The following is a 24,218-nucleotide window of genomic DNA, read 5'->3' as shown; positions in this document are numbered from 1 at the left end:
ATTGAAAGTAAATGATACAACTTGGCTCTATGAAGACACCCCATTGTGTATACACAGCTACCAACACATGCCCCATCTCTTGTTACTGTAGCCTGTTTAACACCCCTTTGTGTATACACAACTACTGACAGAAGACCCTGTTTATTGAAACCCTATATAAACCTCCATTGACACCTCAGGCATTTGGTATTTTGCTATTTGTATACATAAAATATGTATGATTTGATGAGAAATATGAATTTCTTTGTGCCATATGGAATATAATCAAATGTATATTAATGAGGGGGGGGGGGGGGGGGGGGAGAAAATAATGATACATAAATCAGTCAGTGATTTCAATGCATTGCTCTATAATAAAATGGTTTTATAATAAGCAAGCAATTTACCACTTTTTAACCACCATTATATTTATACAAATCAGGACGTTAGCCATAAGAAAAAATATGAATTTTTGAATCATTCATAGTTTCCATATGTTTCCAGCTCTAGCCACGTGGAGGCCTCATTCTGTAGAGCCATAATTTCTTCTTCTTTTTTAAATGAAAAATTTATAGCCAAAGGACCAAAACCATGAAGAGTACAACATACAAAAAATTTATATCAAAAATAAATAAATTTTGTGATACTAACATTAACCAATTTCAATTTTTGATAATTTGTTTTTCTATTGTGTTAGATAAAATTAGTGAAGCGCAATAACCAAAACCATAAAGAATGTATTGGACAATAATGTAAATTACACAAAAAATCTATGGTATTCCATTAACATAATACAATTTTTTAGTTTTATCTATGTTTGTGAAAAAGAAAGTATTAAAGCCACAGACAATTTTAGGTGTGGACAAAACATTTAATCTATGTGACATGCACGTGACTGCAACATGTTATAAGCAAGTTAGGGTGATAAGGGATAGAACAAATGCACCGCCAATATTTCTTGGACTTTTATTCATTCATGACAACAGTGACTTTGAGTCTTATAGCCAATATAGTAATTTTTTTCACCATTTAAGGACTAAACTTTCAGTCACAGACAAGTCGAATTTGATATTTGGTTCAGATGAGGAGAAAGCTCTAGTTAAAGCAATAACTGAATGTTTTCCTGAGTCAAACCACATTCTTTGTAAACGCCATTTGTATCAAAATACAAAGCAAAAACTAATTGACGATAGTGTAGACAAGACAGATAGACAAAAAATATTAGATCTCATTTTCAGTGATGAAGGGTTAATCAATGCTGATGACAGCATTTGTTTTGATTATAAATCTGAACAAGTCGAAGACCTCTCTAAGGAGTTGTCAGGCAAATTCTTAAAATATTACAAAAAACTACGAACAAATCTCAAAGAAAAAGTAAATAATCCAATCAGACAGGATTTAATTGATGAACCATGGACAAATAATAATTCTGAATCCTTAAACCATGTTTTGAAACAAGCCATTGATTGGAAATCAAAACCACTACTGGATCTTATAAATATTCTCACAACTCTGATAGAGTCTCAATTCAAAGACCTTAAGAAATCACTGGTAGGGGTAGGACAATTTACACTGGGGGAAACGTACAAACATTTTGGTGTTTCAAAATCGGTATGGGTAACCAAGACAAACGATGAACGAAATAGACCGTACAAGAGATTTCAAGAGCATATATCCCAAGACAAACGTACAATAACTTCCACAGACGGGACAATGACCATACTTCGACCAAGAAAATTAGGAAAAAAGATAGGACAAATGAAACGTAAAATAGTGGACAGGACTACAAACTTCAAAAAACCTAAATCACAATAGATCAGTTACATTTCCTGACCCTTTCAGGCTTTTATATTCCTCACTTAGTAAATTGTTAGAACTTCGAGTAGGGTTACTTTCAGGCTTCTTCCTTCCCCGCCAGACGGGTGTGTCCAGTGAATACAGCTTGATCTTGTGTAGGTTAGAACTTTTAGAGTAGGGTTACTTTCAGGCTTATTCCTCCCCCGCCAGACGGGTGTGTCCAGTGAATACAGCTTGATCTTGTGTAGGTTAGAACTTTTAGAGCAAGGTTGCTTTCAGGCTTATTCCTCCCCCGCCAGACGGGTGTGTCCAGTGAATACAGTTTGATCTTGTGTAGGTTAGACCTTTTAGAGTAAGATTACTTTCAGGCTTATTCCTCCCCCACCAGACGGGTGTGTCCAGTGAATACAGCTTGATCTTGTGTAAGTTAAAACTTTTAGAGTAGGGTTACTTTCAGGCTTATTCTTCCCCCGCCAGACGGGTGTGTCCAGTGAATACAGCTTGATATTATGTAGGTTAGAACTTAGAGTAGGGTTACTTTCAGGCTTATTCCTCCCCCGCCAGACGGGTGTGTCCAGTGAATACAGCTTGATCTTGTGTAGGTTAGAACTTAGAGTAGGGTTACTTTCAGGCTTATTCCTCCCCCGCCAGACGGGTGTGTCCAGTGAATACAGCTTGATCTTGTGTAGGTTAGAACTTAGAGTAGGGTTACTTTCAGGCTTATTCCTCCCCCACCAGACGGGTGTGTCCAGTGAATACAGCTTGATCTTGTGTAGGTTAGAACTTTTAGAGCAAGGTTGCTTTCAGGCTTATTCCTCCCCCGCCAGACGGGTGTGTCCAGTGAATACAGCTTGATCTTGTGTAGGTTAGAACTTAGAGTAGGGTTACTTTCAGGCTTATTCTTCCCCCGCCAGACGGGTGTGTCCAATGAATACAGCTTGATATTATGTAGGTTAGAACTTAGAGTAGGGTTAATTCCAGGCTTATTACTCACCCATTCCATTTGCATTTTGGTAATTTTAATGTTCATATGTTCTGCCCTTTAGCTGCATAACTATTTTTTTTATGCTAATATAATGTTACAAATGTTTTTTTCAATTATGAATCTCATATGGTCTTTTAAAATTCTAAATATTTATTTATCTTTTTCGTTTTGTTGTAATGGTTTTTTTTTTTTTTTTTTTGGCATCCTCTTTTCCCCAAACAAGGATATCGTAATGAAATATATAATCTTAATGATTTTTATATGAAACGGATTGTTCTATTAAAAAAAATATATAATTATGTAATATTGAAATATTTTTTATGGTATTAAGTGTTTATATTCCTATCTCTTTTCATCAATTGATCTTTTTATGGTCAAGGCCCAAAAATATTTCATTGTTTCATTTAAAAAACATTAAAGTTTTTTACCTTTGCATTTTTTTGGTGTTTTTTTTTTTTTTTTTTGGTCCTTTGGTTTCAATATTTTTATTTAACATAAGCAAAAAATAAAATACCAATGAAATTCTTGTTTGTTAATGTAAAACTAAAGATGTTTCGTGTGTTTTAAATTTTTGCCTCTCGTATTTATAGTTTTGGTCCTTTAGTTTTAATATTTTTTATTTAACTTAAGCAGAAAATAACATGCCAATGAAATTCTTGTTTGTAAATGTAAAACTAAAGATGCTTTATGTAGGAACGGAGGAAAGGGCGAGGTGTTCCGATTGCTCGGGATCGCTATGAAAATTTTTGATTTATCAAAAATCCATCGGGTTCGATATTTTGTGTTGGCTCTCTCTCTCTCTCACTGGACCGAAAAAACTCTGTCATATGTCTTCCACAACTAAGAAACTGATGGTTATTTCGGTCGGAGGACTGACGGGTGTGTTGGGAGCATGGGCTTACTCTCGTAGCGATGACAATGAAGACCCAAAATCATCCAAACTGACAACTAAAGTGAACAAGTCTGACCTAAGATTGAAACAAGTCCAAGTTATTTTCCGTCATGGGGCTAGGACGCCCATTCATCTCATCCCTGGTGTTGAAGAGGTCTGATGATTAGTTATGTATATCTTATATCAGCTAAAACACGATCAGGGTGGACCATGTTGTGTAACAATGTGATATCATGTTTTACATTTATTTTCTTAATAGTGGATATATTTTGAAACCTACTGTACATGTGATAGGCACTTGTTTCTGTAAATAAGTTGTGACCTCTGTATACTAATAATAACATAAGTATACAGAGGTCACAACTTATTTACAGAAACAAGTGCCTGTGGTACATGTGTAGTATATATACGGTACTGAGTCTCAACTCGGGTTCGTATTGGCTGTTAGTTTTCAGTGTAATTCCAAAATAACAAGAAACACAGTTTATAATTTATTAAATGGAAATATGCATTTAGAAGTCTATAATAAATGCATTTTCTAACCCCCCCCCCCCCCCCAACTGAACATAATTCCTAGTGTATTTAACAGAAATGAATGAAGACAAAGTAATACCTTGAAATGGCCAAGAAGGGAAAGCTCGGTCCACAGTCCAACAAAGAAAAAGCCCTGAGTTTTAGTAAATGGCGGAATTTATAGGACTCAGAACAATAGCATTTAAATTACAATAGAAGATACTTGCGATAAAATAAGAATGACTTGGGTAAGCATAAAACAACTCGGAAAAATGTTTTACGGTGTAACTGTTGAGACGAGAGAAGACCCATAATATCTAAACTGGTTCCCCGCTGATTGGTGCTACACATGAGAGAAACGAGTTCGCGTCGCAAAGCGACACAACGATTCGCATGGTTTGCTCTTCATACCGTAGTGACGGCGACATTTTCGCAGGTGCATTACGGGTAATCTCATAATTTTTCAGCTGATGAAGAGCAAACCACATGACTCTAATGTGTAATCATTGAAGCAAGCTTAGCTTTGCTTGCTATTAATGATTCTTTTTTTTCGTATGAGACAAAACTTTTTCATTTAAAATATAACATAATTATATACCATTAACTTTCCTTGCAAAATTATTTTTTTTTTTTTTTAAATCCTTGTTATGGTCATTGAGTTGAAAATGTTTTATGGTGTGGCCGTTGAGACGAGTGAAGACTCTTTAACATCTTGCAACACAACTTTAGGCATCATTTAACACAGGAAATATAACGAAGTTGATGTAAACCGTGCATTAGCTGCAATTTTTTCTCTCTTTCAAACCAAGGAATTATCCACAGCAAAAGGTACGAAGGTATGGGAAAGCTTGTCTGGAATTTAAAATCATTTATGGTACTTTCCAAAGTATTTATTTTATTTACGGGGTTGTCAATGAAGTATACCACAGTGACGGCGACATTTTTCTGGAAGCATTATGGGTAATACTCATCATTTTTCCACTGATGAATAGCAAATCATGTGACTCAGTTGTGTAATCATTGGAGTGAGCTTGTTGCTTCGCTCGCTATAATATCATTTAGTCGCCTATTATGACAAGCAAGGGGTACTAACCCGGATTGACAGCTTACAACTGAAAAATTTACAAAAGGCTTGTTGAATATTGATGTTGTGTGCTCTATCAAAATAAAAGAAAATGCTAAAAGCGATCAATGCAATAGAGATGTTAAAACCGCAATGTTAAAACTTAGCAATATACATAGATCTGAATCAAAAGGTTGTAGAAATCAAACTAAAATGAAATTCGGGGATGCTTACTCCTCCTATAGGCACCTGATCCCACCTCTGGTATATCCTGGGGTCCGTGTTTGCTCAAATCTCTTATAGGAGTTATGAGATTGATCACCTTTCATCAGTTGATAATGTAAAGTGTTCGCTATGAATGAAATAAAGTCTTTGAAACCTGAAATACTTTTTATTTATTGTAAACTCTATCAACAAAGTTGAAAAATGTGAAGTTGATATGGTAAACAAATGATATCTGATGATTTTAGATCTGTATTTTTAAGACTAGTGCTCGATTTTTGAAATCACACTTATATCAATAAAAAATATTTATATTTCTTGTATTTGCTCGCCTCATAATTTTTGTCTTCAAATGGAAAATAATATTTGTAAAATAATTTCGCCCTCTCGCCTCACTTATTTTGTTTGAAAATCTGAAGAACTATTTTTGATTACAAAAAAAAACAACCCAAATATCAGAACTAATGTAAAACTTACATTAGGATTGGCCATGCACAATTTCTCTGAATTTAATAACGTTTGAACAGTTAAGAGTCTTTTACAGAAATGAATTGTGTACGTGAAAAGCACACACAATTATAGTCAAATCCACACAAAAAGCAGTATAGTTGCATGATTAAGATAGATATCAGAATGCAGACCCTACCCATCTTAGAAAACAACAAATTTAACTAACATAAACAACAGTTTTAAGTTAATAATGGTCTGAAAGTGGACTAAAATCCAGCATGAGAATATTAGTATAACGAGAGTACCGCAAACGGTACAATATACGCCCGTCGGACAGTGAAATTCAACAAACGGTACGATATACGCCCGTCGGACAGTGAAATTTAACCTGGAAGCATATTATGCACTCTGAATTGATACAACACACATTCTGAATAGAAAAGCCTTAAAATGGGCCATGGTGCACCAATCCATCTGACATGAGAACTGATTATGTATTTCTCTGAGAGTGAGGTTGTAACAAAATGTCAGTGCATTATCTATCTATGATGATAAAAAGTCCAGGAAACCATTTCTACTTGTATCCCTAAAGTAGGTCATGGTGCACCAATTAAGTTGAAATGTGAACTGATTATTTATTTCTCTGAGAGGGAGGTTGTGAAAAAATTTCAGAGCAATACCTGTAACCTTACTAAAAAAAATCTGGAAAACTCTTTGACCTAATTCTACCCCTGAAGTAGGTCATAGTGCACTAATCCAACTGAAATGCTAACTGCACTTGTATTCCTCCAAGAGAATCTGTATCCGTAATGAAAAAATCTGTAAAACTGTTTGACCTACATATAGCCCCAAAATAGGTCAAAGATGGACCAATCCAGCTGAAATGCAAACTGAACTTGTATTCCTCTGAGAGGAAGCATGTTTAAATTTCAGGGCAATATCTGTATCTGTAACGAAAAAAAGTCAGGAAAACTGTTTGACCTACTTATAGCCCTAAAGTAGGTCAATAATGGACCAATCCAGCTGAAATGCAAACTCACTCTTGCACTTCTTGAGGGAGATTTGACCAAATTTCAAAGTCTTACATGCATCTGTTACGGAATAAGGTCAGGAAAACATAACCTCGGATGGACGGACGGATGGATGGACGGACAGATGCACAGACAATGCCATAACATAATATGTCCCATCTAATGATGAGCATATAAAAACCACACAAACATTTAAGGAACAATTTATTAAACTGTGACAGTGCATTCCTAAATAATATGATATAATATGACATTATATGCTGGTACATGTATATCGTTTTGTCTGGTCTGTCCAAATTAAACTTTAACCTACAATGTAGGTTGCTTATAACTTTTGACAATCTCAGTATATCTGGAGTAGACTGCATGTATATGGCTCTCATATTTCATTGATGCGTTCCTTTTTGTGGCACCAATTGCAAAGTTTTTAACTTTGTGAGCTTGACCTTTGACTTACTTTTAAGAACATATTTGTCTCCAGAACAGCAAGGTCATGTTAGTCATATTGGTATTGAGACACCCCATATTATGTGAATTCGAGTTTGGTTATGTTGTTACCCTTTGGGGTTAGGTTGAAGTCACAGTATGCTATCAAAATAAACTTTAAAAATCATCACAGCATGGCCATGGTGACTCAGGTGAACAATGGGCCTGTTGTAATATATCATGCTATCATATACATTATGCAACTAAACAAGATTGATATTTTTGCCAAATTGAAAATTTCAAGGATGGGCGACATTTGATTTATTAAGTGCAAAAAGGTGTACCTGTTAAACTGAATGTTTTTAAAACATGATTTTTTTTAATATTGTGTATGGTATCCATGGTCTATAATCATGACTGCTACTTTTAGGTGACATATGATAGCAAGAAATGGAAGAAATTCTTACCAGCCACATTGTATGACTATGAAGTATTGAGTATTGATGGAAAAGACACACCTGATTCAAAGTATGAAACCCATTATAGGAGACTGGGATTGTTAAAGGTAATTCAGGTTATACAGCTGTTGGTAATTAATTATTTAATTGGCTTGGTGTCAGTGTGATGAAAAGACATATTTCTCTTTGTCCAATTAAAGTTGTATATGTTTCAAAATAGATACAGTATAGTGGGTTTTTTCCACAGGGTGATAAATTTGGCGTAATTATTTTAGCAGTTAGATAGCTTTCCGCCAAAAGTCCACACACCAAATATGCACCCAATTGCGACTTCAGTATTTGCGAGAGGTGAGTCTTCCTTGTCCACCAAAATTTATTTCACTATATTATTAGGAAAACTTTGAGCCAGCAAATCGCTAAATTTTAGACCTGCAGAAAAAAACCTGTTATACAGTAAGTGAAATCGATATTTGTAACTAATAATGAAGTATTTGGAGCTGATAGTATATTGAAACCAAAATAACTTTTAATGTTTTGATAAATTTATTTATTTATTTAATTCCTGGAAACCCATAATTACTGCTAATATTCTTCTTGCAAAAAGTTATAAAATTGTAAATTTGTAATTATAAGTAGCAAGTTATTAGTGAGCAGCATGAAGCATTGGTTCATCAGTTATACTTTGAACTCTACAATGACTAAAGAGCACGAAAATGTCACTCACCTCAGAAACTGTGCATTCATCTGAAAAATATTTTGTTACAATCCCAGAAGTCCCTCATCAAAAATGGCAGAGATCTCACAAATTCATATCTCCTTGATCTCGGATTACAAACTTGTAGATTATCTCAATTTCATCCTTATGTTGTGGTCCCCTACACAATGCATTACATGACACTAGGCCTAATTTATAATAAAATGCAATACTGTGGTAAGACAATAGATGCATGATGTGTCTATGTTTTGACGTCATAATACTACTCTGAATTAGGAGTTGAAGGGTACATGTGACTTAGCATGCATACACATGACAATGAGAATCAACCTTGCCACTCATACTATGACATTGCGTGAGAAATTCATTATGTCTACTTCAAGGTCATAGTAGAAAAAGTATTATACAGTAGTTTCTAGCATGTATTTTCAAAAACTTTATCTTATGTTAGATTTACCATTTTAGAAAAGCTTGATTATGTGGTCATTTGATAGAATATAAATACTTAAAGTATTTGATGCATTTATATCAGTTTACTGTATAAGGCTGTTTCTAAAGACGGCAAGATTTGTTTAAAAAGCTATACTTGTATTTTTTGCTGTCAAACAAGGAATTACAAACTTATCAAGAGAGTATCAAACTGTATTTGAACAGGGCGGCTGTGAGTTTGGAATGTTGACATATCTAGGTCAAGAACAGACGTATAATTTAGGAAAACGACTGAGGAAAAGCTACATTGGAAAGAGCCCTGATAAACTGATGTCAGAATTTGACCCTAACCTAGTTTAGTAAGTATACTGTATGTTATTGGTTGGTTATTTAGTTTAGTAAATATGAAATTGCCTGGTTAATTAGTTTAGGAAGTATGTTATTGGCTGGTTAATTAGTTTAGTAAGTATGTTATTGGCTGGTTAATTAGTTTAGTAAGTATGTTATTGGCTGGTTAATTAGTTTAGTATGTATATTATTGGTTGCTTATTTAGTTTAGTAAGTATGTTATTGGCTGGTTTATTAGTTTAGTACATGTGTTATTGGCTGGTTAATTAATTTAGTAAATATGTTATTGGCTTGTTAATTAGTTTAGTAAGTATGTTATTGGCTGGTTAACCTTAACACAGAAGGGAGTGCCCTGTAGCAGTACAGGTTTTATGTCACCTGAATAAACTCAGGTGAACAATTCCAATTCGTCTGCATCTGTCGTGCATTACCAACTAAGCATTTTTTAACTTCTTGATATCTAACATTCCAATTCTGTTCAAAGAACAAGGTACGATTGTGTATATAAAAAGGCCCCAAAAAATTCTCTGTTTTAAATGTGTCTTGAATTAAGCTTGATCTGTGTTTTAAGTAAGTTAAATATATGCCAAGTACACTATCTCAACTTAAATCAAAGTTATTGCTTATTTGATAGCATTATTACGTCATGAATAAGACTTTCTCCTGCCTTTTTTAAAAAAGAGCTAAATAACTGTTGAATTTCATCCAGATTATTGCCTAGGAAAAGGTGTGCCCATCTGTCGAGCAAAATGAAATTAATATATATTGTTTATTAATAGACGATAAAAAATGTATTTGAATATGAATTTGCTCGACGCATGGGCTGCATGTTTTCTGAAAGGAAAACCCCCTGAATTTATGAATTTTTTCATTGATTTTAGCATTTTTGGCAATTTTATGCCAACTTCACGCTCTTGTGATTACAGCAAGAAGGAATTTTGGATCAAATTAAATGTAGTTTAGGTTTGCTTATATATTCTTTATTGGAATGGCAGATTTTGGGACTCCTATTTAAATCATCAATTTTCTGGGCCAGATGGCTGTAGAAACTGTACCTGCTTCTTTGGTATGAAGCATCTTTGGGACAAGGGGGACGTAAATTTTAAATTTACAGGTAGGGCAATTTTCAAAAATCTTCTCTACAGCTGCACATCTTTAAGAAAAACTAAATGCATAGTGATGTAGAGCAGGAAGGCTTCTACCAAATTTGTATATTTCATGATCCCCGAGGTAGAGGTTCTGTTCCATGCAAAGCATTCACCGTTCCGTCCAAAGCATTTACCGTTCCATGCAAAGCATTCACCATTCCATACAAAGCATTCACCGTTCCATGCAAAGCGTTCATCATTTTGTGTATAATGTTCAGCATTCCATGCAAACTGTGCAAAAATCATTGTTTACATGATCAAGCCAAGCCCATAGAAATGTACAGACCGTTCAAACCACGCCCTTAGAAACTTATAGACCGTGCAAAATGTGCTAAGTCATTTTGGTTTGGGATCTAAGACAAGTGGAAATTGTTGGGAATTTGAGCAATTATTTCAAAATTTCTCCAAGACAGACGTTCAACAGTGAAAATCTGCAAATAATCAAAACAAAGCAGTTATTTTAGAATCACCAGAGCCCTCAACGTAATTTTAATACCCCTGGTGTTCTCCAGCAAGTGCAGAGACATGATATACTTGTATCTCTGCCTTAGATACATGAGGTTTCTTTTTTGTATATAGGAATAATTTGTCTTGTTACACTTGTTTGATCAAGTTTCTTTTCTTAGATAAAAAATATTTTCATCAAACTTTTTAATCAGAACTGTCTGCATAATGCTAAGACTGACCCATGTATATTCTACACAAATTCCAAGGTTGTTATTTCAAAATCACAAGCTAATCCAGGTATTTGAAATTAACGTTTGTGAAGAAGGTGTGAAAATGGGAGAGGGCAATTGAAGTATGACAAAAAGAGTGTTTATAATTGTTTTTGTTTCTCAAAAATAAATGCAGATTTCTTTTTATTTAAAAAAATGAATGTAATTAAAATTAGATGTTAGATCTGCTCACATACTTGCATACATAATTGAAGAATCATTACTATAGTTAGTTAGTCATTATTTGTTTTATTTATTGAATTTCATATATATATTAAATGTTTGCGATTTCTTCCTTAATCTATCTCAATCCTATTCCTTTTATATGTTTTGTATTGTTTCTTCTTATCCGAGGTGACAGGTTCTCATCGACTGGCTACTGGCTAATACGATGTCTATATCCACACACACACACACACACACACCCTCCTCTGCACCTTGGAATATGTTTCAGGCTTGCCTGACGAGAATTTTTTTTTATTTTATCTGTTGTCATACAGAAATGTTTATTTAACATAGATCTGTCTTTGAGAAAAAAAAGGCCTGGAATATATACAAATTGCAAATGTATTTTAACGACATTCGAATTGAATGTACAAAAATAGCAAAACAGATGCAACCATTTTATTTTCAGTTTGAATGAATTGAATAGAGCAATGAATCAATAAAAGCTGAATAATCAATGTTCCATATTGACACAATATTTACATCTTTTTCTTTTATATCTGAAGCCTAGAAATTTTCATTTGTCTTTATCCTAATGTATTCATAATGAGTAACAATGGAATTTACTGCATCATACATTGTACATGAGCAATAATTGTGGATATAATTATCATTTCTTTCTCAACCTTTTAAATATCCAGAATATTACCATTATATTGAAAGTATTTCCTGTTTAAACTAACCCCAGGGAAATCCAAATAATGGAGAAAAAATCAAAGCATGCAGGCCATGCGTACTGTTTCGTGAAGACCGTTCACAAAGCGTGCAATCCATGCCTACAAAGTGGTCAGCATTTCGTGCCAAGAGTTCCGTGCAAACCATTCACCATTCCCTGCAGACTGTTCAGCGTTCTTTGCAATCTGTTCAGCATTGCCGTGCAGACCATTCAGCATTCCTTGCAAGAATCGTTTCGTACTATTCTGTGCAATTGGTGTAGTAAGTTGGGGTGTGTGACAGTGGGTTGATCAGGATAAGTTTGGGAGGCCCAGGTGACAGCGGATTGATGAGGATAAGTGGGGGTGACTGACAGTGGATTGATGAGGATATGTTGGGTGGTGGTGACAGTGGATTGATGAGGATAAGGAGGCGGAGAGGTGACAGTGGATTGATGAGGATAAGTTGGGGGATGACAGTGGATTGATGAGGATAAGTTGGGGTATGACAGTGGATTGATGAGGATAAGTTGGGGGATGACAGTGGATTGATGAGGATAAGTTGGGGGATGACAGTGGATTGATGAGGATAAGTTGGGGGTGACAGTGGATTGATGAGGATAAGGAGGGGGATGACAGTGGATTGATGAGGATAAGGAGGGGGATGACAGTGGATTGATGAGGATAAGTTGGGGGTGACAGTGGATTGATGAGGATAAGGAGGGGGGGGGGGGTGACAGTGGATTGATGAGGATAAGTTGGGGGGTGACAGTGGATTGATGAGGATAAGTTGGGGGTGACAGTGGATTGATGAGGATAAGTTGGGGGTGACAGTGGATTGATGAGGATAAGTTGGGGGGGGGGGGGGGTGACAGTGGATTGATGAGGATAAGGGCGTGTTACAGTGGATTGATGAGGATAAGTTGGGGGGGGGGGGTCACATTGGATTGATGAGGATAAGTTGGGTTGGTCATTCAGGTAAAGGTAGTTTTGGGCAATCAGGGATAAAAATTAATTGATAATCGGATTAATCCGATGCACCTTATCGATTGATAAATTGAAAAATAACAGGCTTTCATGTGGGCCCTTATTTTTCTACAACATCCTTTATTTTCCTTATTTGAGCTTTAGAATCCTAAAAAAGCCCTATTTTTTTGTTGAAATTCCTACATTTTCAAATTTTGAAAGTTTAAATAAATTTTACATAAAGTAAGTGTTGGAATTTATTAAATTTAGTCTTAGTATACTTTCAGAAAATGAATATGTTGATTAAATGTACATCTCAGAAGACATCTTGATGGTTATCAGCTATATTCAGCATTGATTGTGAGCCATGGGAGTCCACCTGAATTATATCATGGTTTGTGCTGAATGCCGAATATGGCTGTTGATGACCACTGGTATGATTTTCTGAGTGGGTAATTAGTTTTTGTATTATTGCTCTTGCAAATGGTGAGTAAAACATTTTTTCTTTCCTATTGATTTGTAAATTTAACCCTTATTTTTGTCTAAAAAGCCCTTAAAAATCTGTAAAAAGGCCCTTTATTTTTTGATAATTTTGCCCTGAAAATGGCCCTTATTTTTTGCAAAATGTCACTTGAAAGTCTGAAATAATCGAAATTCATTCATTTGAAATTTATGGCATAAATATATTGGATTTACTTTATTTTTATCCTGAATTATCTTTTAGAAATTCAGTTTGATAACTTTTATTGTTGGATCATCGATTGTCATGATCATCTCGAAAACCTCAACAAAACAATCAATTATTCACATCATTTCAAATATGGTGATCGAAAATGGAAAGTCAGTGATAATCGGTACATCACTAGATAAAGGTCAGGATAAGTCAACTGATTTTTTAAAGGATTAGGATAATTCAGTAGTGTTATGTAACAGGAAGGGAGAAAATACAACAGACCAGACCAGGATTCAAACCCGGGCCCCCTGAATCTCTAGTCAGGTGCTCTACCAACTGAGCTCCGGCCATCGCCAATCAAACCCGGCTGACCACTACATTCCTCTGTCCTTAAATTGTCTTCGTCCTCGAAGACACACAACCAGATTCTTTCTCCCATGACAAAACTTTCACCTGCAAGTCCAGGGGAGGTCCAAATGATTGGAACCTGGGTCCCATGAATCTCTAGTCAGGTGCTCTACCAACAGCTACCAGTGGTCAAACTGCTACATTCCTTACTCCTTAAATGTCTTACACTTGAACACATCACCACAGGATCTCTATTCCCTGGCAGGCATGTTCACCTGTCAGTTCCAGGGGCTGGTCTACAGCACCAAATGTATCAGGAAGGGAGAAAATGCATTGGACCAGACTGGGATTTGAACAATCCTCACCTAGGGTGCCAGGGGCCCCCTGGATTAGATGTACATGTATATAGACATAGGCACACACATACATATACATACATACACACACATATACACTTATACTCATACATGCATATATATTTACACATACAATGTATATACATGTACACAATTATATACACACATGTATGCATTATATACATAATTATATGCATCTGTTATATATCAAGATATAGCAACAACAAAACAAGGATGTAGGACTTTGATTTAAATTTGCCTGACTGAAATTTGTGTGCTTTATTCCAGTACTTAGTAACTAGGAGAAGGTCGATTTTGTGTTTTCTATGTTTTAAAAAAATCATGATTTAATTTAGTTTTTCATTAACTTTGTATTGCAGTCTGAGAACAACTAACATGAACCGCACTAAAGATTCTCTACGCTGTGTCCTAGCAGGAGTGTTCGGAGCAGAACAGCTTAAAGAGTATAACTCAAAAACAGGTCTGTTGTTTCCTTATCCTTATAGTGATCAGTAATAAATACTTAATAGTTTCTATGCCCATTATATTCGTGATTCAGCTTTACCCATTATATTCGTGATTCAGCTTTACCCATTATATCTTTTGAATTATGCAAGATAGATATTTTAGTAAGAAATATAGCCAAGAGACGTTGATGAAGTCATAATAAATTGTAAGCATATTGACATATGCTAAGAGGACCAAGATTTTGCTGTCTTGGGTAGGTTGTGCAGGTAACACATTGTATATCATAGTAATGACCTAGTAACAGGAAGGGAGAAAATGCAACGGACCAGACTGGGATTTGAACCCAGGCCCCATGAATCTCTAGTCATGCGCTCTACCAACTGAGCTAACTGGCCACCGGCAATCGAAATCGGCTGACCACTACAATATCATAGAATGTGTTAAACAAAAACTGAAATCTAGGATTATAACCAATGAAAACAATGGAAAGTTTGTTGAAGCACAGAAACAATTACAGTGTATTTCAAAAAAGTTTAATGGCATTCTTCAAACTTTATAGGAATGTAAAACCTGCTAATCCCCTAGTTAAATTTTTGCATATCTTTGATCATTGTATCAAACAACAGTTTTGTATGGTTGAGTTACCCCAAAAACCAAATGTGTCCACCTTTTTGATAATGTTCAAAGATTGTAATGGAGAAAATCGCAATATGAGAAAACTTTGTAAATGCATCACAGGGGTATCTATACCCGACTTAGCAGTGCTCTTGTTTTAAGTATTATTAGCTCACCTGAACTGAAAGCTCACGTCATCTATTCTGATCACCTGTTGTCTGTCTGTCTGTAAACTTTTCACATTTTCATCTTCTTCTCCAAAACCACTTGGCCAATTTCAATCAAACTTGGTACACATCGTTCATGGGTGAAGGGGATTCAAGTTTGTTCAAATAAAGGGCCATGCTCCCTTCAAAGGGGAGATAATCACAAATATGCAAAAATAGGGTAGGGTCATTTAAAAATCTTCTCAGAACCACTAGGCCAGAATACTTCAAACTTACATGAAAGCTTCCTGACATACATTGTCTTCTGCTGACAAGATTAGCCGTGGGTATCCGTCGATGCCTGACATAGTGCAGAATCAAATTTGTTCAACTGATGGTCCCCGGGGATAGGATATGGGGCCACAATAAGTGAACAAAGTTTTATATGTGAGTATATAGGAAAGCTTTCTGACATATTGCAGATTCAAGTTTGTTCAAATTATGGCCCCCAGGGTAGTATGGGGGCCACAATAGGGGATCAAAGTTTTAAAAGCAAATATATAGGGAAAATCTTTAAAAATCTTCTCAAGAACCATTGGGCCAGAAAACTTCAAATTTGTATAAAAGCTTTCTGATATAGAGCAGATTCAAGTTTGTTAAAATCATGGCCCCCTGGGGATAGGATGGGGCCACAGTAGGGGATCAAACTTTTACATTTGAGTATACATATACAGGGAAAATCTATAAAATCTTCTTCTCAATAACCACTGGGCCAGAAAAGTTCAGATTTACATAAAAAGCTTCCTGACATAGAGTAGATCAAAGTTTGTGCAATTCATGGTCCCGAGGGGTAGGTGTGTCCACAATGGGGGATCAAAGTGATATGTGCTGATATATGAGAAATTAAAATCTTTTTCAAAATCTCTTGAACTATTTAAGCTAGGGCTTTCATATTTTGTAGATACATTTTTTTACAAAAAGACTTCATTGCTGCAATGGTGTGTGACCTTGACCTGAAAGTTTGAATTACTTTTGATAGAAATTTGACCTATAAAATCCTGAACTATGTAGATCTTTCATATCTTGTATATATATTTCTTATGGCAAGAACTTTCATTTGATATAGTAATCTTTGACCATGTGACCTTGAACTTTGAGTTTTTCCCCCTTTTAAGAAAATATAACCTATAAAATATATTGGGAACTATTTTAGGTGGGGCTTTCATATTTTGTTTTATAGATTCTTTATGACAAGACCTCATACACACTGTTGTTTGATCTTTTGACCTTGTAGTTTGACCTACTTTTTCAAAAAGATCCCTGACCTATTCATTATCTCCTGAACTTTGTCTCTTTGAAGGTAGGCTTTTCATATTTTGTATATAGGCTCTTTATGGCAAGACCTTGTTACCTTGACCTTGTAACCTTGACCTGAAAGTTTGACCTACTTTTCACAAAAACCTTACCTATTTGATATCTCTTGAACTATTCAAGATAGAGCTTTCATATTCTGTATATAGGTGGTTTCTTATGGCAAGGTATTCATATCATACCATGATCAATGACCTTGTCAGCTTGGTCTTATCTAGGAAGATCCTGTTAGTCATATTGGTGTTGAAGCATCTCTGTGTTATGTGAATTCATTTTCAGTTATGTTTTGATCCTTTAGGGTTAGGTTGGGGCCACAATATGGAGTTAAAATTTTTCATGGGAATTAAGATTGATAAATTTTTTTTAAAAAAAATCACAACAACTGAACAATGGCAGGGCCAAGGTGACTCAGGTGAACGATGTGGCCCACGGGCCTCTTGATTTTAAAATCTTTCCAAATTCAACACTCACTAAAAACTGCTGACTTGTTGATATGGATGATGTCAAATTTATATCCTGCTTTTAATATGGTATTATGTCAACATTTAGTTGAGAATTTTTCTGTAAGAAATCAGAAAAAATCCTCTAACAATAATGACCATATAAATATTTCATGCTTTTATAATGATCCTGTGTATATAAGACCCATGCTATCAATGACTTAATTATAACTCATTCATTGTTAATGTTTTGCTTTTTTAGCTCACCTGAGCTAAAAGCTTGTGAGCTTTTCTGATTGCCTGTTGTCCGTCGTCAGTCCATCTGTAAACTTTTTACATTTTCGACTTCTCCAGAACAACTGAGCCAATTTCAACCAAACTTGGCCAAAAGCGTCCTTGGGTGAAGGGCTTTCAAGTTTGTTCAAATGAAGGTCCATGTCCCTTTGAAAGGGGAGATAATCACAAAAATGCAAAAATAGGGTGGGGTCATTTAAAAATCTTCTCAAGAAACACTGGGCCAAAAAAACTGAAATTTACATGAAAGCTTCCTGACATAGTGCAGATTCAAGTTTGTTAAAATCATGTCCCCCAGGGATTGGATGGGACTACAATAGGGGATCAAAGTTTTACATTCAAATATATAGGGAAAATCTTTAAAAATCTTCTCAAGAACTACAGGGCCAGAAGAGCTAAGATTTACCTGAAAGCTTCCTGATATAGTGTAGATTCAAGTTTATTGAAATCAGGGTAACCGGGGTTAGGATGGAGCCGCCATGGGGGATCAAAGTTTTACATAGAAATATATAGGGAAAATCTTTAAAAGTCTTCTTCTCAAGAACCACTGAGCCAGAAAAGCTGAGATTTACATGAAAGTTTCCTGACATAGTGCAGATTCAAGTTTGTTAAAATCATGACCCTCGGGGGTATGATGGGGCCCACAATAGGGGATCAAAGTTTTACATACAAATATATAGGGAAAATCTTTAAAAATCTTCTCAAAAACTACTAAGCCAAGAAAGTGGAAATTTACATGAAAGCTTCCTAACATAGTGCAGATTGAAGTTTGTTAAAATCATGACCCCTGGGGTAGGATGGGGCCACAATAGGGGATCAAAGTTTTACATACAAACATATAGGGAAAATCTTTAAAATTCTTCTCAAAAACTATTAAGCCAAGAAAGTTGAAATTTACATGAAAACTTCTTGACATAGTGCATATTCAAGTTTATTAAAATCATGGCCCCCGGGGGTAAGATGAGGTGACAATAAAGGGATCAAAGTTTTACATACAAATATATGAGGAAAATCATTAAAAATCTTCTGAATAATCACTGTGCCAGAAAAGTGATTTTTTTCATGTGAATGCTTCCTTTTCATGTGAAAAGGAAGCATTCACATGAAAGCTTCCTGACATAGTCCAGATTCAATTTTGAAAAAATCATGGCCCCCGGGAGTAGGTTTGGGCCACAATAGGAATCAAAGTTTCACATGCGAATATATAGTATAATCTTTAAATATGAGCCAAGATGACTCAGGTGAGCGATGTGGCCCATGGGCCTCTTGTGCTCTTTGTAAATGTTTTCTATATTTGTTTACAATTTCAGACTATCGATGTACACTAGTATGCTCTATGGGTTCCATTTGGTAGAATGCAGAATTCTATTGTAAACTTTCCATAGGGGATATAGTTTAGTATCCAAGATGGAATGTTTACTATGTAATGAACATTCCAGGGTGAAAGTCCAGAAGGTTTACCATGTGACAGCGGTACACATAATGTATATATCATGTTACATTTAGGTCGGAAGGTCCAGTTTTTCACTGCCATCCAGGATGAGGAACACCTGTTTCCTAATCCTCACACATGTCCAGTACTCAGGCAAGTCAACAGGTCCGCCATTGTAGAGGGTGTTGACATCCCTGAGTTGATGGACGACAGACTGGAGATAGAGAAAGCATTGGGTTAGTGTCATTGTAAAGGGTTAAAGTTTTCATTTATATTTGAAATATATACAGAAAAGTTCAGTAAATTCTTTTGAAGAGTAGCAAGGACACACCGAATCATATCCAAATCCCCCCCCCCCCCCCCCCCCCCAATTATAGTCGGGGCATATTATTTTGCCCTCTCTTTCAAAAACTTTAGCCTTGCTCATAATTTTTAATTAGCTATGATAGGGCTCTCATATTTCATATGCACATTCCTTATGACAGGACAATTTCTTTGATACCAAAGTTTTTAACCTTTTGACCTTGACCTTGGAGTTTGAAGTACTTTTAAGTAAACCAAGCCTATTCAATATCCAGAACTATTTAAGGTAGGGCTTTCATGATTTACGGATATTCTTCAGTCCATTTACAGTAAAATGAGCTCGAGTTTTTATACACCCGTTGAAGACTGGATGTATCATGGTATACCGTCATCCATCTGTCCGGACCTTGTAGACAAAATGCAAAATGAACCGTAAGCTCCAGGATCTTTCAACTTGGTACATTTGGTCACCTTGATGAGAGGAAGATGCCTATTGTTGTTCAAGGTCAAGGCCCTAGTATCAGTTAATAGGAAATACAGACCAAACTAATGGAGCTAGAATCTTACAACTTGGTACATTAATCACCATGATGAGAGAAAATTGACCTATTGTTTTTCAAGGTCAAATGTCAAGGTTGTAGTATCAGTTAAGGAAGTTAGTTCTTGGGCTTTTGAGCACAAGTGTGCAGGATGCTACAACTAAGTATTTACTGTTTCAATACTGATCCCATTGGTGCAAACATATTGCACATCTATTACTGAACCCTATCTTGTTAAAACATTTTGTGTCAATTCAAATTTTGAAAGGGTTTGACAGGGACTGTATTTTGTGGTGGAAGGATTGATTAATTAAAAATTTCTAAATCTGCATGATATTACAATTTCTGTTTCAAACAATATATATTCAATTTTTATACTCCTATACGTGTACATGTATTTCAGTTTTTACAATTTATGATGCAAATTAGTAGTTGAGACTTGGAACTAGGTCAAATGTTGTAATTTATTAATTTGGTTGATATATTTTTCCAAACAGAACACCGATGAATGGCGATTCTTAAGAGTTTAAATTAATTTACTCGAACTTTTCTTTCTTTTTTCTCTTGAGACATCTTTATGTGAGGATGAGAAATCTTATTTGAATAGAGACATTCCCACTAATATATGAACACTGAAAATTGGCTGTTTACGACATAATTTATCAAGTTGATAAAAACTTTCTTACATTATTTTTCAAATAAACTGTGTTTAATATTAGAGGTTATGTCATTATGCAGTGTGAAATTGTTTGCAAAGTTTTTACAGTTATTATTTAGTTAAGAATAGAATATCTTATGGTTTAAAGTAAAAGTTTTTGTGTATTTTTTCCAACATGACCAGTCGGACTAGTAAACCAACATTTTACCCGACCGAACCTATCATTTAGTAGAATCGGTCGGTTGGACATATACCTTAGTGCCACACCCTGCCTTAAAATTTGACCCAAATTTCAAAACTTTAACCTCTCATATGTGATATATGGCATTGCATTTCATGTGACAAAACCCTTTTTTCATATTAAAGTTTCTAACCTTGTGACCTTGGAGTTTGACCTATTTTTATGAAAATATAACCTATTGAATATATTATGAACTATTTAAGGTAGGACTTTCATATTTTGAATAAAGACAAGACATTTCATTGTGATACCATGGTGATTGACATTTTACTAGGTCTTTTATTTTGACTTAATAAAATAAAACTTGACCTATTCAATATCTCTGGAACTGCTTTCATATTGTGCATATAGTGTAATAGGAGATCTATGCTCATAATCAAAAATGGATAACTCATCATTTTGGTGTTAATTGAATTTCTTTTAACAGTTATATCATATAGTAGTGTTTGTTTCAGTATTAAAATATAGTATATAATTTATCCTCTATTAGAGTAGAGGTGCAGTCATATAATGGATAATGGATAGTGCATTCACTTTAAATAACAAGCGCTCTACTCCAGTTTTAAATTTGCAAATATGCACACATTTTCCTGAATAATTGGAGTCAAGTTACATAAAAGAAATAGTGATAGTATACACTTTGCTCTATGTAAAAATAGTAGGCCAGTCGTGGAGGGGACGTGTTTATATCAATAAAACATTAGCCATTTTACCCCTACTTGTATATCAAAGGTCAATGGGGCATATCATTTTCGCCCTGTGTATCTGCTTGTTTGTCTGCATGTCCACTTGGTTTTCCTCACAACTTTGTATTGGACAAAATAGAAACATTTTGATGAAATGGAAAGTAAAGGTCAGAATTTTTTCCTTACATTTCACAAACACATCTAAACTTGTTTTCTATTGGAAGATATGAATCAAACATTGCTTTTTTATACGCCAATCTATTGACAAGCTGACCATGTGTTTGTCTATGTGTCCATACATTCATTTGTTAGCTTTTACGTGTGTGGGTCATATTTTTTATATTATGAGGCCAAGGACTATCAAATATGATCATCTGATGCATCTTGAAGGAAATGTGTGTTATGACCCAAAAATAGGTCATTGTGGCCTCCTGGACTTCCTCAGTTTGTGTTCAGATTATATCTTACACTCTGTAAAGCCTAATTGAACCGAACTTGGTCAATTGATGCATCTTGAGGGAGGTTGTGTTGTGACCCAAAATTGGGTCGTTCTGGCCTTATTTTAGAATTTGATGGCTATATACATATGTCCAGATCGTACCTTGACAATTGTTAGGCCTAGGACCTTCAACCTTGGTTAGTAAATGCATCTTAGGGGAAAGATGTGTGGTGACCCAAACGTAGTTCATTGTGGCCTTATTTAGGAATTGCACATGATATGCAGTGTCACATCTTGTAACTTTGAGTACACAAACATAGATATTAAGATGTACATGTAGTACAGTTGTAGATCGGCACACCGTGTACCTTAACAGTGCACTTTTAGTCTTTATCTGTTGATATATGGCATATAGGAAACCCAACATTCTCTCATTTAGAAGGTTTACTTGAATCAGATTTTCTTTTTATTTAATAGGACTAAAGGGTATTGAATGGAAAAACAAAATTCACTTTATATCTGCCAGGGATGACTTAGCAGCCAGAGAGGTAGGTGGTGAAAGTGACCCTTTAATGCTAAATTAAAAGCAATTAAAGTTGTTCACAGTGTACTGTTTGCATATAATAGTTCTAGTGTTCTAATGTTCTAGTCAATTAAGAAACATTGAAATGGACTTTTTTGGATACATTTAGAATCAAGGAAAGCTGAGCATGCTATCTTAGCACTCTATCATGTACTTGGTACCCAATAAAAATGTTGTGATCAGAGCCACAAAATACCACCAAGTCTAAAGACTTATCTTTCTTTGATCATGAATTACTCAAAAATGTTCTGGAACCTGCATTTGGTTATAAAAACTCAAAGGTAACATTCGCAAATGTTTTCCATTATGTCCTGCTACTTTATGGAATTGTAAATATCAATTCTTCATTAAAGGGGCATGGACACGATTTTAGCTGAAAATTTTCTTTTTCCATTTTTATTGTTTACAATGCTTAAAGCTGTATGGTCCGAATTACAATATTTTTTTCCATCTCGTAAAAACGCTATTAAATCATTGCACGTATGTAGTTATGAGACTGTACGACATATCATAAATTATTTCACCTGTTTTAACCCAAATAATTTGATTTTAAATCGATGTTTACAAATAACCGCGTCACTGCCATTTCAAGTGACAGTCACGTGACCAGTTCAAACTTTCAGATCATCGGTGGTCTTATCTGTGTAAAGCTGTGTATTTTGTTATAACAGTGCCATACCATAAGTTTAATAGAAATAAAATATCAAAATTCCTCTTAGTAATTTTTTGTTTTACGCTCTTTCATGTTGGGATTCCCCTGACGCACGTGGGTCTATTTATAGACGTCTATTATGGGATGATTTATATATGTAGCCACTATATTTACTTTCTAAATAATATTCTCACTGTTTTCTTTTACATGCAGATGTTTTCAAGCATGTAATTAAGGGAAAGTTAATAACTTTATAAAGTAATTAATCTGCTTTAAAGTAATTATGTACAAAAATAATACATGAACATCGGGTCATACAGCTTTAACTAAAGTATTTCTAATGGTCAACCAAAATTTGAATAGCAGTTGTTGAATTACAAGTGAGATACAGCACTCACAATTCTTTGTAATGTAAACAAGGCTTGTGCCATATTTTTGTTTACGTATAGATTGCTTAATAGAAAATAACATTTTTAAACCAAAATAAGATGTGCCAAACATTAGAATCTATTCAACTGTGTTCAGAATTAACTTTTAAATGACAAAAATCTGGTTTAAACAAAGTTTTTACTAGTATATTCAACCTACATGCATGTAATCAAAAACGTAGCCCAAACCTTGTTTACATAACAAAGAATTGTGAGCTCTGTATCTCCCACATACCTTGACAGCTTACACTCAAATTTTTGTTGACCATTAGAAATGCCTTAGTTAAGCATTCTAAATATTAAAAATGAAAATATGAAAATTTTCAGCTCAAATCACAAGTTGTAGCATATTGAAAAAATATTAAGATTAATCAAGATAAGCCAAAAAAGGTAACTGATTGTAATAATTAAGATATAATATTGTCGTCCGTCGTCATGTGTTAACAATTGAACATTTTTATGCCCCCTTCAAAGAAGGGGCATATTGCTTTGCACCTTTTGGTCGGTCGGGTCTGTTGGTAGACCACATG

General features: G+C 34.9%; 1 protein-coding gene across 2 annotated transcripts in view; it reads left to right on the top strand.

The window, feature by feature from the left end:
- The window catches only part of LOC125661919 (lysophosphatidic acid phosphatase type 6-like), a 60,769-nt gene that overhangs the window by 10,149 nt on the left and 26,402 nt on the right, over window positions 1-24,218 (top strand). Inside the window, exons 1-6 of one of the 2 annotated variants that reach the window (XM_048894081.2) lie at window positions 3,506-3,807; window positions 7,789-7,923; window positions 9,186-9,319; window positions 14,774-14,874; window positions 19,234-19,395; window positions 22,503-22,573. In XM_048894081.2, coding sequence (XP_048750038.2) covers window positions 3,589-3,807; window positions 7,789-7,923; window positions 9,186-9,319; window positions 14,774-14,874; window positions 19,234-19,395; window positions 22,503-22,573 — 822 coding nt within the window. In that variant the 5' untranslated portion in view covers window positions 3,506-3,588. Of the gene's footprint in view, window positions 1-3,505; window positions 3,808-7,788; window positions 7,924-9,185; window positions 9,320-14,773; window positions 14,875-19,233; window positions 19,396-22,502; window positions 22,574-24,218 lie in introns of those variants that run through there. The other variant, XR_008797945.1, reaches the window with a different exon arrangement.

The sequence above is a fragment of the Ostrea edulis genome, chromosome 8 (assembly GCF_947568905.1).
Source record: "Ostrea edulis chromosome 8, xbOstEdul1.1, whole genome shotgun sequence".
Classification (NCBI taxonomy): Eukaryota; Metazoa; Mollusca; class Bivalvia; order Ostreida; family Ostreidae; genus Ostrea; species Ostrea edulis.
This window is presented reverse-complemented; position numbering and strand designations above follow the sequence as displayed.